We start from the raw sequence: 14,865 nt of genomic DNA, 5'->3' as shown, positions 1-14,865 counted from the left end.
TTGACAGTCAGAGTTGTGAACTGACTTTCAATTGAGCAAGCTTACTAAAGTCATTGCAGTATATATGGGTCTATTACATATGGCAGAGAACAACTCAAAGAACAAGGAGACCAGAACTTCATGGAATCCTAATAGTTTTCGCAGTTAGTCCACCCTACTTCATCAGACAAATAGGGGTGGCAGATTTTATTGCTCTCCCTTCACCTCCCAATCACTTGTGTTTATTATAGCAACAAGTATCTACATTTCAGTAACAAGAAGTTCAAAATCAGCAACTTGATCTATATTTCCAAATGTCTTTAAACGTGACTGTCCCCTTCCAGTTAGTTATTACCTAGCCATACTATTTCATTGGGATGATCTTTACATGATTCAATAGCTTCAGAAGCTACAGGGAAGTAACTTGAAGGCTCACTGTGTTGTCATGTCAAAACATACTTTTGCGGAAAATGTTTTACAGTTCACCGGACAGAGGGGAGTACTTCAAAAAACGAATGTTGACAAATAGTCCCAAACCTCTTTTTCAACTCCATTACATCTTTGGGTCCATCTAATGTCATAACCGCCTCCAGGAGTAACATCATGTAATGTTTATTATGCTGTCAACACTGGTAAGTGAAGTGCTGTCTGCAACCCGTCAGCTATGTAGAGATGTCATTTTCTCTCTTAGATACCAGGCAAATGACATTCATAATTTTTATGTTCCGCTAATCTGTCATCAAGGTCTCAGTTTAACCCAGCATTTATATGATGATCTCTTCTATAGAAGTGACTAAAAAGGCACATTCTCTCTTTTTAAGAATTTATTGCTCCTTTAAAATGTTTAGATATTTTTCATTCTTCTATGCTGTTTTATTTGCAAAAGATACTGAATATGTCAATTTTTTTTTTTTAAGGAGAAGCAGATTATCTGAACCATTTCACTGAGATTTATTATTTGGAATACACTCTAAGGGTGCACAATGTCAAAAATGCTCAGTCTTTGTCAAACTCTGCTCCCATTGAAATCAATGGTAAACTCCCATTGATTTCAATAGGGGCAGAATTAGGCCAGTGCTGAACACTTTTGAAAATCCAGCTGTAACATGCTAAGGTGTCTCTAAAATATATATAAACAAACAACCCCTCTCCCCCCACACACAACTACAGTATACTACAACTACTATGAATGATTATTTTTAATGCCTTTAAGGAATTTCAAATTGAAACACATCTATATACAATCTGCTACATTTTTGTGTATTCCAACTTTGAATGTAATGAAAAACTGGAAGCACTAAAGATTTCCACCTCAGAGATACAATGAACACAGAGGAAGTTTTGAATATTAGTTATTTGGTCCTACCTGTGGGTCAGACAATCGGGATAGATCAGGATACAAGTAGAATTTTATTCCTTCAGAAGCACCTGGTAATGTTACTCCTCGAACCAGAAGAATCAGTAGCATGACATACGGGAATGTAGCTGTTACATATACCACCTAGCAAGAAGAAGTAAAACATCAGAAAATGTTTTTTTTCCCAACAAAAACAACAAGAAGATGGTGTTGTTTCTCTGGTAGTAATCCAGATATAAATACACACACAATCTTACGCACCTGCTGAATGCTACTTTGAGACCTAATATCCATGCTGGTCTTCTGCTGAGGGATGAATTTCATCCCCAAGCATATTCCTTCTTAAAGAATTTAGGCCTGCTAGGAAAATGGGCAAACACTTAATCACAAATAGAGCTGAGTGAATAATGGATTTTTCAGTTCACTAGCAATTCAGGGGGTAGAAAAAAATTCATTTGGAGTCAAACAGACTTTTTTGTTTTTGTTTTTGTATTTTAAAATTTTGGGGAAATAAAGAGTTGAAAAAATTATTTCAGGTCAAACAAAATGTTCTGTTTCAATTTTGACCATTTTAAAACTATTGATTTTTTAAAAATACTATTAAATGACATTTTGAAACAGAAAGTCAATTTTTGCATTGACTTTAGTGAAATGAAACATTTCAATTTTTTATACTTTTTTAGTGTTTTTGTTTGTTTGTTTTACTGAAATATTTTGGTGAATTTGCAAACTGTTGCTGAATCTGTCTTTTTTGAGGGAAAAAAAAGGTCAAAAAATTTCACCCAACTCTAATCACAAACATATTGGGACATTCTCTCCAAGTAAGTTACTATGGCTCACTGCATATCAGTTAAACCAGATATGGTTCAGTAGAGAAATTAATTGACTTGCCAGAAAATAATGTGCAATATTACATATTAACTATGCAGCAACCTATATTGGAAACAATGGTACTCTTATTACTGGTACTGAATATGTTTAGAAAAATCAGAACAATAAAAAGTATAACCAAGGGAAGAAAATGTAGATTTCCCCCCCCCACCTCTCCATTCAAGAGTCTTATACAGTCTGGTTTTTTTGCAATCAATTACTGAACACAGATTATTAGAAATCACACACCATACAAGTAGTTGATTAATAGGTAAAATGGGCATAACATTTTCCTATGAACTATCAAGTCTCTAAAACCTACTTCTTCAAACAAACACCCTGTGGTAGGAATGTGCCTGCCCCATAGCAACCCTCCCTCCCCAGGCCAACTGGGGCTCTCCAGGCATTCTCTGCCTCAGTTTCCTTCCCAAAGGTGCATATCCTCAGCTCTCCACTCACAAAACCTGTATTTTTGTTTTATTCCATTTAGATGATAAGATCTTTGGGCATGGAAAGTATCCTGTGTCTGTAAAGTACTATGTACATTTGTAGCTCAAACACACGTTTTATAACACAATATCATGCCAAGCTTTTGCTTTGAGATTTGAAGAATTCTGTGTAATCCTCCTACAAAAGGTAAAGTTAAGAACGAGTTTATAAATTAAGGTGTCAGGACACAGAAATACCTCCAGTCCTGAGCTCCAAGGCGATGCAATAGGCTATACAATGAGACGAGCTCAGCATCACTCTCTGTGATGTGCATGGGGTAGCCCCAGCACCATCATAGAAATGTAGACATATATGGCTGGAAGGGACCTTGAGAAGTCATCGATTCCAGCCCCCTGAGCTGAAGCAGGACCAAGTAAACCTAGATCATCCCTGACAGGTGTTTGTCCAATCTGTTTTTAAAAACCTCCAATGACCGGAGATTCCACAACCTTACTGGGAAGCCTGTCCCAGAGCTTAACTATCTTTAGTTAGAAAATTTTTCCTAATATCTAACCTAAATCTCCCTTGCTGCAGATTAAACCCATTACTTCTTATCTCACCTTCAGCACACATGGAGAACAAGGGATCCCTGTCCTCTTTATAACAGACCTTAACATATTTGAAGACTATTACCAGGTCCTCACCTCAGTCTTCTCCTTTCTCAAGATAAGACTAAACATGTACAGTTTTTTTTTTAAACTTTTCCTCGTAGGTCAGATTATCTAACCTTTCATTATTTTTGTTGCTCTCTTTTGGACTCTCTCGAATTTATCCACCTCTTTCCTTAAGTCTGGCCTCCAGAACTGGACACTGTCTTCCAGCTGAGGCCATCTTCCTGCCCTCTCATTCATCTTCCTTTAGACTCCTCTCCATGGCTCCAGGGCTGCACTGAGACACAGGATGGAGGCTGAGCAAGTCAAAGAGAAGGAATGGGAAGAGCAGCATTGGGCACACATGTTGCCTGTCTCTAGTCCCATGGATAGCTGCATTATCTTCTCCATGGAGTCACCCTTAGAGGTTTTGGGGTTGAAGGCTGCAGGGTGTCCAACAGAGCCACACTGCCAGATGGGAGAAGGCAACAAGAGCCAGAGCCTGTGTGGAGGCACAGGGCCTCTGCTTGAATAGTCTAGCCCTCCTGAGGCTTGCCTAGGATCTATCAGGTTTGAGAGAGAGAACTGCAGCCTTTTCAGTGGGAATTTGGGGGTGGGTTCTCCAAGAGGGGATGATTCCCTCTGTAGGTAGGGATGATCTGGGCCAACGATAGCTGTTTAATTGTTTAATCAGGATGTCAGGGTAATAAATTCCTCTCAAATAGGCATGGCCCAAGGTCTGATCAAAGGACTAGAAGACAGGGAATCCTGAGTTCTAATCTCAGCATTGACACTAACTCACTCTGTGACAGTAAATCACTTAGGCATAAATTTTGAGACGTAACTAGTGATTTTTTTGTCTCAGTCTCAGGGTGCTCATACTGAGACAGAATGAGCCTAGTTTTCAGAAAGTGCTGAGCATCCAACCCCTAAAAATCAGTCCACTTCTTTGTGTCTTAGATTGGGCACCCAAAAATGAAGTTACTTAAAATCACTAATCCCATTTGAAAATGTAGGTCATGTCTTCTGCCTTGGTTTCCTCTCTGTAAAATGGAGAAGACACTAATACCCCCCGGCCTTCAGAGGACTGCATGGATTAATTAAGGATTCAGTAAAAATGGAAAGCCTTGTTCATGTGCTAAGTACAGTTACTGTTCACTATTGCTAGAGAAGCCATCTCCTAGGACCAAGTGAGTCAAGGCTCACTAACCCAGTGCTTCAAAGAGACAAAATTCCATACAGCTGTTTTTTCATAATGAGGCTGACCAATTGAAAAAAGTGAATAAAAGGAAATAAGGATGAAATGCAATGAATGAGACTGATCCTGCAGTTCTCTCCTGGCTTCAGTGACAGCTTAGTGAATGTAGAGGCTACAGGATCTAGTCCAACAAGGTTTCTGTGCTTTTTTGTTCATTCATTTCTGCAATTTCAGTCTCTGTGCATTGCAACCTCTTCCCTCCCCTCCCCTAAAATTAATGGTGGCTGCTGTTAATACCAATAGTCACTTAATCAGGTCAAACGGCTGACGCTGGGGTCACCGTACCTGAATTGAAAGAGTAACATTTTCTTGGATCCTGCTTCATTATGTCATATTACTTCACAATCTGTCATCTCATGCAGCCTGCCATTGCACCATGTCATTTTACATCAGCATGCAGACTGCCCTTTCAGACACAGAGATATTCTTCCCAGGGTACACCAGCCAAATTTCGCTATACGCACAGTTTTCTACCGAGGGTGCAATTACAGCTCCTATAAGCCTGAGCTGCAAGGAGGAGGAACCTTAGAAATTCATACGTCCACAGGCAAGGGAGAAGAGAAGAGAAGATCAGCCAAGAATACCTCTGCATAACAGCAGTGCAGTTATCACTCCCCCATACAGCCATCCTGGCATGGAAAATAAAACCCCAGAGAATTGCCTTGCCCTGCCCAGAAATGCCCTGCTGGGGCCTCTGGCATTGCTGAAGGTATTGGAAACCTCACCCCAGCTCCTCGATTTTCAGTGTGTAAGAGCCAAAATATGGCTGGTACCTGTGCAGCAGCATTAAGGGAGGGAGAGAGGGCTCTCTGACGTCTCTCCTCCCTCTACCACTGCCTTGCAGAGAGAGAGAGGTACCATAGCACATCATTTCTACCACACGCCTATGAATCCAATCCACGGGTAAAAGGATAGGCTGATAAGATAGAGGCCTGTGGACCGGTGGGAAGGATCTGGTGTGTTTACAGGCTGTGGCAGTCCTTTGGGCCAGTTGGCATTGCTATTAAAATAAAAACAAAGGCGACTTCGGCACTCATAAAGCGACGGAGCTGCTGGAGTTCCATGCTCTTCTTGAGCTGAAATGGCCAGTGAAAGATGCTGGATTTGTGATGTGCTGAAATGGGGGCTGGGATAGGAACCCCACAAACTTAGTTCCACTATAAGCTGTCGTCAGGTTATCAGCTTGCATCTCCAGGCCTGCTGAGCCTCCGGATTCCTCAGGGTTCCTGTTTTGGAATTCTCATTATGTTTGTGTTTATCATGCTGTACAGCACGCAGGGAAGTGAAGGGGGTGGCTTTAGAAATCAAAGTGCTGTTATTATCACCACATCTGTAGGCATTAAAAGTTTGCCTGAAATTGTTTTCTTTTCTTTCAACACATCAATCCTCTCTGAATATAAATGTGAACACAACTGTTTCTAATTACATTGAACTCTGTTTTAATTGACTTTAATTGCTTCATGTATTAATTAGCATGCCAATGCCCAGAATGCTTTTTCCAGCTCTCAGCGATGTCGGAGCCAGGCAGGTGTCTGAGCACTTGGGAACAAAATAAAAGTTTCTGACACACCTGTGTCAGCACCAAGTTATTTTATTACAATATGACAAAGGGCCAGAGTAACAAAGGTATTGAAGTACCCAAAGATGCAGTTAGGCACCTACTGGGATTTTTAGAAGCTCTTATGCAGGTTGAGCACCTAATTCCATAGAAAGTCAATGAGACTCAGGCTGTGTCTACACAGCTCTGCAGTTCAGACTACAGTGTGTGTGTGTGTGTGTGTGTGTGTGTGTGTGTGTGTGTGTGTGTGTGTGTGTGTGTGTGTGTGTGTGTGTGTGTGTGAACTGTTCGTTGTAACTTCCCGCGTGTAGGGTCGGATTTACACCTGCTGCGCCCCTAGGCACAGCACTTTCAGCACTCCTCCGCCCACAGCTGACCTTCCTGTTTTCTGTAAAAAATGAAACTTTTAACTCACTTTTAAATTTTAGGCACCCCTAGGCACGTGCCTACTGTGCCTAATTGGAAACCTGGCCCTGCCTGTGTGGGCACTACTGGACTGTTAACTCTGGACTAGCTACCTTGTTGCACCAGTAGTGTCCACATGGGGCATGTGCTGCAATTCACACCATGTAGACAAGCCCTTAGGCTCTTAAGTGACTATATCTCATTTGAAAATGGGTCTTGGGCTCCTAAATCGCGTAGGGCTAGATTTTCAAAGGTATTTAGGCTTAATTTCAAAGGTATAATGACTTAAATGGTAGGTAGATACACAGCGCCACATTTTTAAAGGTATGTTGGTGTCTACTGGAATTTTCAAAAGCACATCCATTGAACTCAATGCCTTTTAGGCATGTATGAGCTTTTGAAAATCCCACAAGGCACCTATCTGCCTCTTTGAGTGCCTAAATACATTTGAAAATCTAGTCCTCAGTTACTCTGAAATTTTTACCCTAAGTGAAAAGCTAGTCTTTGAGATGGCCAGACCAACAACCACCACACACAGATTGTGATGCAGCAGGCTCAACTTGTGAGAGATGGCAATAGGTAAAACTAACCCCAGGAAGAAACATGGATTACATCATTAACTTGTTGAGAAAGAGGAAGAAGCACTTAGCACAATGAATTTAGCCACACAGCCAGAAAAGTTAAAAATAGACTGCTCATGTCAGCTTGATGTTCACAGGCTACATCACAGCAACTTTTATCAGGATGAATCTTAAATAGGGAACTGGCTGCAGTGAACTTTAATCCTTTGCTTCGTTCTTGCTGTGACCACAGCTGAACTGCCCTTTGGCGGGGAAGGAAGAATTTTTTCATACACTGGTGAGTTTCATTACCTCCTGTCACCACAAGATAATACAATTACGTTGCTATGATGTCAATGACATTACAACTTCAGATGGTTCCAATTGCTTCCTGTGTAAATACTTCCTGGCCATCACCACAGGTTGGATGATACAGAACACAAAACAATATGCTAGATCATGGGAAATAAGATTGTCTGAACTGCATTCTGTGTTTTATTTATACTGTAACACAAGGTTTTGCACAAAATGAAAGTGTTCAAGTTCACTTAGGTCCAGATTTTTAAACCTATTTAGGTGTTGCTGCCCACAGCACTGCAATACCTAACTGATTTAGGTGCCTACATCTCATTGTCAGGGCAAGCACCCCCATTAATAGGCCTGAACCCTGCTTTTGAGAGATGCAGCTTTACGGTAGTGGTTCAGTTTCCCTGTCTACTGTGTCCTTCACCTCTCCTGAGAATGCCAAAAAGGGATGCCAGTTAGTGCTCTTTGTGGTGTAATGTAGACACCTCTCCTCTTCTCCTGGATTGACACTACTAACGTATTTCACACCGACTACTGAACAGTCGGCAACTGGTGACGACCTTCAGCACTTGTCTACACAGGGAAACGGACCAGCAGAACTACAGTAGTACAATTATACCCCTAGAATTACACCCAGCAGAAGTCTCTGTGTGGAAATACTATTCCAGAATGAAAGTGATTTTTGATTATGTTGCACAAAAATAGTCACTTTTATTCCAGAATAGTGAGTCCATACAAGGAGTTATACCAGCATAACTCTAGGGGTATAAAGAATGAGGAGTACTTGTGGCACCTTAGAGACTAACAAATTTAATTAAGCATAAGCTTCCGTGGGCTAAAACCCACTTCACTGGATATATGCAGTGGAAAATACAGTAGGAATACATATATACTCACACAGAGAACATGAAAAAATGGATGTTGCCATACCAACTATAACGAGAGTAATCAATTAAGATGGGCTATGGTCAGCAGGAGAAAAACAATGTTGTAGTGATAATCAGGATGGCCAGTTTCCAACAATTGAAAAGAAGTTGTGAGTAACAGTAGGGGGAATAGTCTACTTTGTGTAATGACCCATCCACTCCCAGTCTTTATTTAAGCCTAACTTAATGGTGTCTAGTTTGCAAATTAATTCCAATTCATCTGGTCAATTTCCCCACATGGACAAGCCCTAAGGCACTACCAGTCTGGGCTAGATTTAGACTAAGAACCTACAAGAGAAAGGTCCAGATCCCATTATCAACTCTTGCACCATCCTGCCCGCCTCTCACTTTTTTATTTTATAAAATCAAACTCCCTTCCAAACCACTTACTGTTGAAGATAATCATACCATTCTGTGACATTGTATAAGGGTTTCCCTTTCCAATATCAACGTGTGCAGCAAAATTGCCAGTTTTGAATGACATTTGAAAGATTTTTTTGGTTTTTTTTTTTTTTTTGCTTATTGGGAAATGATGCATAACAATGGAGAGAACCAGCCAAACATCTAACCTCACTATTTGTGTTCTCTGTGTTGCAGTTTTGTTCACCATCGTCTGCTTTTATCCTGGTATGTTTATCCACAGAGAGCAATCTGCTCCAGAATTGTGTTGCGAACCATTCTTAACCAGACTGCTTACAAATGTAGATTTTTTTTCTTCTTGAACTCTGATGAGTCATACATGATTGCAAACTCCTCTTGGAGTAGAAAACAGTACAAACAGGGCCATCCTTAGGCATAGGCAGAATAGGCAGCCGCGTAGGGCCTCACTCTGCCTGGGGGAACCACTCTGCAGGCAGCCCAGACAGGGCTGCTGGGTCCTAGCGAGAGCGGAATGCAGCACAGTCTGAGGAATGGGATTGGCTGCTGGGGTCTCTGGGAAAGGGAGGGGGTAGAGGTTGGGGAAGGAGCTCACCCATCAGTGTGACTCTTTCCCCCCGGCTGAGGTGAGGTGAGGTGAGGCAGGCTCTGTGGCTCTGGATTCAGTATCCTTTGTTGTCCCCCATAACATCCATTCTTCTCCCTCCCCCACTCGCCCTATGGAGCACCCCCTCCTTTCTCCCTCCTCCCCAGGAGCACCCCTCTCTCTCTCCTCCCTCCCCTCCGTCAGGGCTGGGTTTGGTGAGGTGCTGGGGGATAGGTGGGAGGAGGGCTGGCTGGCTGCCTGCTGAGGAATGAAAGTGAAAGTAACTCACTTCCTCGGCAGGCAGCCAGGATTGGAATGTCACACAGGGCTTGGCTGGGGTTAGCCAGATGTGTGAAAAATCAGGATAGGGGACTGGGGTACAGTGATCAGATATCCCTATTTTATAGGGACAGTCCCAATTTTGGGGTCTTTTTCTTATATAGGCTCCTTTCCCCCCCCCATCCCTGTCCTGATTTTTCACACTTTCTGTCTGGTCACTCTAGGTGGGGGTAATTGGTGCCTATATAAGACAAAACCCCAAATATCGGGACTGGCCCTATAAAATCAGGACATCTGGATCTGGCCACCCTAGCTGGGGAGCGCCTCTCCCCTGGGCTGGCAGCTGCCAGCGATCCATCTCATCCGGGGGGAGCTGCACAGGGCAGGATGAGCTCCTGTGGCTCCATGGGTGCCCCGTCCCTGAGATCAGATGCTGTGCTAACTTCACCATGGTCTGTATGGCTGGTGGTGGTGCCCAATGGCGTGTGATTGGACCTGAGGGTTTGCTGCTGCTGTTGCCACTCTGCACCCCAAGAGGTGGATTTTGGGGTCCTGCAGTTTTCCACCTATCTCCTCCTCTACTGCAGCTGTTGGACCAGCAGGCTGGGGGGCGAGCCAAGCATGAAAGCAGTACTGTGTTGCCATTTAGATTGTCATTTAACAACTTTGTTTGCCAAAAATTCTTGCTAACAATCCTGAATCCAATTTCAATATTTTTTTTTAAAAAAAAATCAATATCTTAGCCAAAAACAGAAAATTAAGTTGTTGACAATTATTAGTGACAGGTTTGGTTTGAGACAGGGAGTGGGCCAGTTTTCATCAGAGAAACAAAAAATGTTGACTGACTTTCCTATAGCCTGTTACTCCTGATAAGAGCCCTCCAACAACTGTAATATGCTCATCTCCTTACTAGTGTATAAAGCAGGGGTCGGCAACCTATGGCGCACGTGTCAAAGGTGGCAGGTGAGCTGATTTTTGATGGTATGCAGCAGCAGGCTGAGCGGCTCAGCCCATCACTGCTCTGGGGTTCGGGCTGCTGCCCTTTTGCCAGCTGGGATACCAGCCATCGGCCCCACTCAGCACCTGCTACTGGCCTGGGGACCCCCAAGGAACCCCAGGCTGGCAGTGGGCTGAGCAGGCCAGCTGAACCACTCAACCTGCTGTCAGCCTGGGGTTCCATTCACTCAGCCGGCAGCGGGCTGAGTGGGCTGGTGGCGGGCTGAGCAGGGCCGGTGGGAGGTTGAGTGGCTCAGTCTGCTGCCAGTCTGGGGTGCCAGCAGCACTCAGCCTACTGCTACTCCGGGGTTCCGGCTGCCGGCCCCTTGCCAGTCAGGAGCTCAGCCGCCAGCCCCACTCTGCCTCCTGCCAGTCTGGGTGAGCAGAATCCCAGGCTGGTAGCGGGCTGAGGGGGGGTTGGCGGCCGGGATCCTGGCTGGCAGGAGTTGGTGGTCAGAACCCCAGACCAGCAGCGGGCTGAGCAGGACCGGTGGCCAAGACCTCAGATAATAACAATAGTTTATTTATATAATATAGACATAGAGAGAAACCTTCTACAAACATTAAAATGTATCACTGGCATGAGAAACCTTAAATTACAGTGAACTTGGCACACCACTTCTGAAAGGTTGCCGACCCCTGGTATAGAGTGATCATATGTTGTACTAAGATTCTCCTGCTTTTTTTTTTCCCTGTGAGTCAGTATAACTTTTGCCAGCCCAGAAGTTGGGCAGACAATGTTTTACGTTTTCACAATGTTTTCTCCAACTTTCATAAAGTAAATACGTAGTTAATATGAGTTAAAAAGGCCAGGGACACTTCTTGGTGAAGAATCTGTACAGCAGATCATGCCCATAGACGATCCAGAAAAGAAATTTGAGGTTGAATTTTTTTAATGTTGTGATGGATAAAGCAGTATCTGCTGTTGATGAAAGGTTTAATACCTTGCAAGTACACCATGAACAATTTGGATTTTTGTATGACATAACTAAATTCAACGAAATAGGAAAACAAGAGCAACTAATGACAAAGTGCAAGAACCTAAAGATCCTCCTGAAGCACAGTGATAGTTTTGATTTAAATGGACTTGAACTGTACAAAGAATTGAGTACACTGTCATCAATGTTGCCGCATGCAAAATCGGTGATGGACATTGTACAGTTTATTCATACTCGTAAACTTGTTGACATATATCCTAATGTGTACATTGCCACTCGTATTCTACTGACAACTCCTGTAACAGTAGCATCAGGAGAACGAAGTTTCTCAAAACTAAAGCTCATTAAAAACTATCTCTGCTCTACAATGAGTCAGGAACACTTAACTGGTCTTGCTATTCTTGCAATCGAACAAGACACGACTTTGTCTTTGTCATACGATGACATTATTACTGATTTTGCAGCCAAAAAAGCCAGAAAGATTGCTTTTAATTAAAAACAAATCTTTGTTTCAATACCTCTTCATATAAATTTCCAATAAAATTTTGATAAATTAAAAAGAATATATTATTTGCATCATTCTGTCAAATCAGAAGTTTTTCTATAGTGCTGCTTCTTTAGTGCTAGTCCATCAGCATTACCGTGTGCTTAATTAAGTTAAACTGGTTTTAATAACATGAATGTGGCAAGTTTTCCAATACTGTAAGCTTATGTTTGTGTTGCTAAGAGCAGATCAGGCACAGGGGCACCAGTTTAATAATCTCGCCTAGGGCACCATAAATCCTAAGGCCAGCCCTGACTACAAATACCAAGCAGGTAAGAAAAGTGACAGTAATGGGCTCGGAGAGAGGAAGCGGATGCATCAGAGATGGGGAAAATTCACTATGAGCTCAATATGGTGAGCTAGAAAATCAAGGCCAGCAAAGGACATTCACTGAAATTACATGAGAAACTTGTTAACTGTGCAGTGTTCAGAGAAAGCAAACACTTTCTACATGTGCCATGACATCATCAGAGAAAGATGGACAGGTTCTAACACTGCACTATGCATGGATTATTGGCTGGGAGGCCACAGTGTTTCTCAGAAGTTACAGGAGGCGAACAGGGAAACCACAGTGGGAGATTTGGTTGAATGCAGCTAACCAGGGCTGGTTCTAGGGGAGGGCAAGAGTGGCAGTCACCCAGGGCACTAATTTCCAGGGGGTGTCGTGTCACTGTGCTGCTCAGGGGGGCGCTCATTTGTTTTGCTTGGCTGATTGGGGCTCAGGGTCCATCCTAGACTACAAAAGGCTAGGGACACTCTTGCTGATGAATGAGACTCTGATCCTGCACCAAAAATCTTGTAGGCACTGGGAGTCTGCCAGCACAATCTTGGCTGCAGATCCTAGGTTAAAACTGGAATTGTATGAAAAGGCACTAGGGGAGGACAGTAACTTGGCACTGGAGCTAGAACTCAGTCAACAACATGTAGTGAACTATGTATTTAACTAATTAACTTTTTTTGTATTAATGAATTTTTTATAAACAGCACACAATTTCCCCTAATGCACGTTACTATAAATTATTTCCCAAATAATTTCTGCCTACCAGTTTGTCTATATATTGTCCACAGGCTGTTAAAATCAAGATCAAATGTCTTTCTAAAAGAAGTGAAACTGTAAGTATTTGATATTCAAGCTACGGTGGTCAGTTTTGATTGACCCCATAGATCACATAGTGTATTCCTAACTGGAAGAATTAATTGTCCATAGCAAAAACTTGCACTTACAAATTCAGACTTAATTTTGTATGTATATTCTTCAACAGTTGCTTAAAATTCACTCTTTTGGCAAAGATTCCTGACATCAAACTTGTTCGCTAGAATAGAAAGCAAACATAAAAAAGGACACACACATGGTTAGAGAGATTTCCCTGACAAACTTTAACAAACATATCTGATTTTTTTTTTGCAGTGTTTGCCTCACCTTCTAATCATAGCATTTCCTCCCTAATAAAGAAAAAAGTTGAAAGATGATGAGCTTCTAATGAGAATCATTTCATGCATATTCATACCTTGATAATATCCAGTATAATAAATGTTCTACTCTGGATTTTCCATATTCAGAAGGAAGGAAAGCTATACACTTTTTTGCTATTATGTCATGGTAACATGAAAAAAAAAATCCATGGCAAAAGAAAACAGAAATGTTGGCAAAATGAGACACAAATGCATCGGTATAAACTACATGAACAATTAATCACATGCACAACTGTGACAATGGTGATAATTGTGCAGGTAACAAGCCAATTATATATCTAACTGGCCATCTGCATGCACAATTACCATAATAAATGAACAACCACAACAAATGAGCACTCAGATTACACTCACGCATTTTGCACATGCAATTTTGAGCATGCAGGTCTAAAAAAACTGGGCTGAAAAATGCAGCTCAACTGGAGCTTTGAAGCTCAGATCTGAATCTACTGTAGTTTCAAACTTTCCTCTAGTTCTGGGGTATTCATAGGTCACATTACAATTGGGTTCAATAAAGAAATAGATCTCTGTCAAACTCAGAGTAACTGGAAAGCAGATCCAGGGCTCTTCTGTGGGCTCAATTCTAATTAAAACAGCCACCTAAGTGAGGCTGCTGACTATAAGCGAAGTACGTTCCACAGGAGACAGGTAACTACACAAAACTGCTCTACCTAGAGGTCAACATCATAGGCCAGCACTAACTCCTGGGGAACTTGTTCCCCAATTTTACACAGGGGTTAGCCAGTGGATCTACGTAGTAACAGACCTACTAGCCATATCCCCCCCAAACACTCATGTAGTCGTATGGATGGACCCTGTTCTGAAAGACTTCGGACCTCCCTGTGCTGAATCTTGTATACTGTCTCACCTATACAGTGATATCACACTGCTTCAGATTCCTACCAGGCCGTACATACCCACAGAGAACTGGCAGATTATCCCCTAGACAATAAATATTTTGGGAGGTAACTCAGGAACAAAATATGTTGCTCTTCATTCCTTACCAACCATCGTCATTGACCCTGCATATACCTAGTATATTATTAGCATAAGGGCTCCAGTCTTTATTGACTTACAGGTCTTCATTGGCTTCTGCTGGTGCAGGCCCTAACTGAAGACCAGTGGTGAAAGTTCTGCCCGAGATGGGGTGGGAAAAGTCAAAACAGTGCAAGGTCCCCAGAACTCATGGCTGACCCAGGATCATGCCAGCACAGCACCAAAATAGCCAGGAGGGTGCCTGCCTGAGGAATTAAGGGATAGGTGCTAACCCAGAGCGTGCCCCAGGCAACCTCCTCTGCTTCAATGAAGCCCCAACAATGACATAAATCTGTCAGAATCTCTGGGGAGGGCATCAGACCATACACCAGATGTGA

General features: G+C 42.5%; 1 protein-coding gene across 2 annotated transcripts in view; it reads right to left on the bottom strand.

Annotated features, from left to right (window-relative positions):
- Window positions 1–14,865, bottom strand: part of SLC6A11 (solute carrier family 6 member 11) — a 205,308-nt gene that overhangs the window by 110,817 nt on the left and 79,626 nt on the right. For both annotated transcript variants that reach the window (XM_030570048.1, XM_030570047.1), the window contains exon 7: window positions 1,346–1,480. In XM_030570048.1, coding sequence (XP_030425908.1) covers window positions 1,346–1,480 — 135 coding nt within the window. The remainder of the gene's footprint in view (window positions 1–1,345; window positions 1,481–14,865) is intronic.

Source organism: Gopherus evgoodei, chromosome 7, assembly GCF_007399415.2.
Source record: "Gopherus evgoodei ecotype Sinaloan lineage chromosome 7, rGopEvg1_v1.p, whole genome shotgun sequence".
Lineage (NCBI taxonomy): Eukaryota > Metazoa > Chordata > Testudines > Testudinidae > Gopherus > Gopherus evgoodei.
Note: the sequence above shows the minus strand (reverse complement) of the source record. Positions and strands in the feature narration are given on the sequence as shown.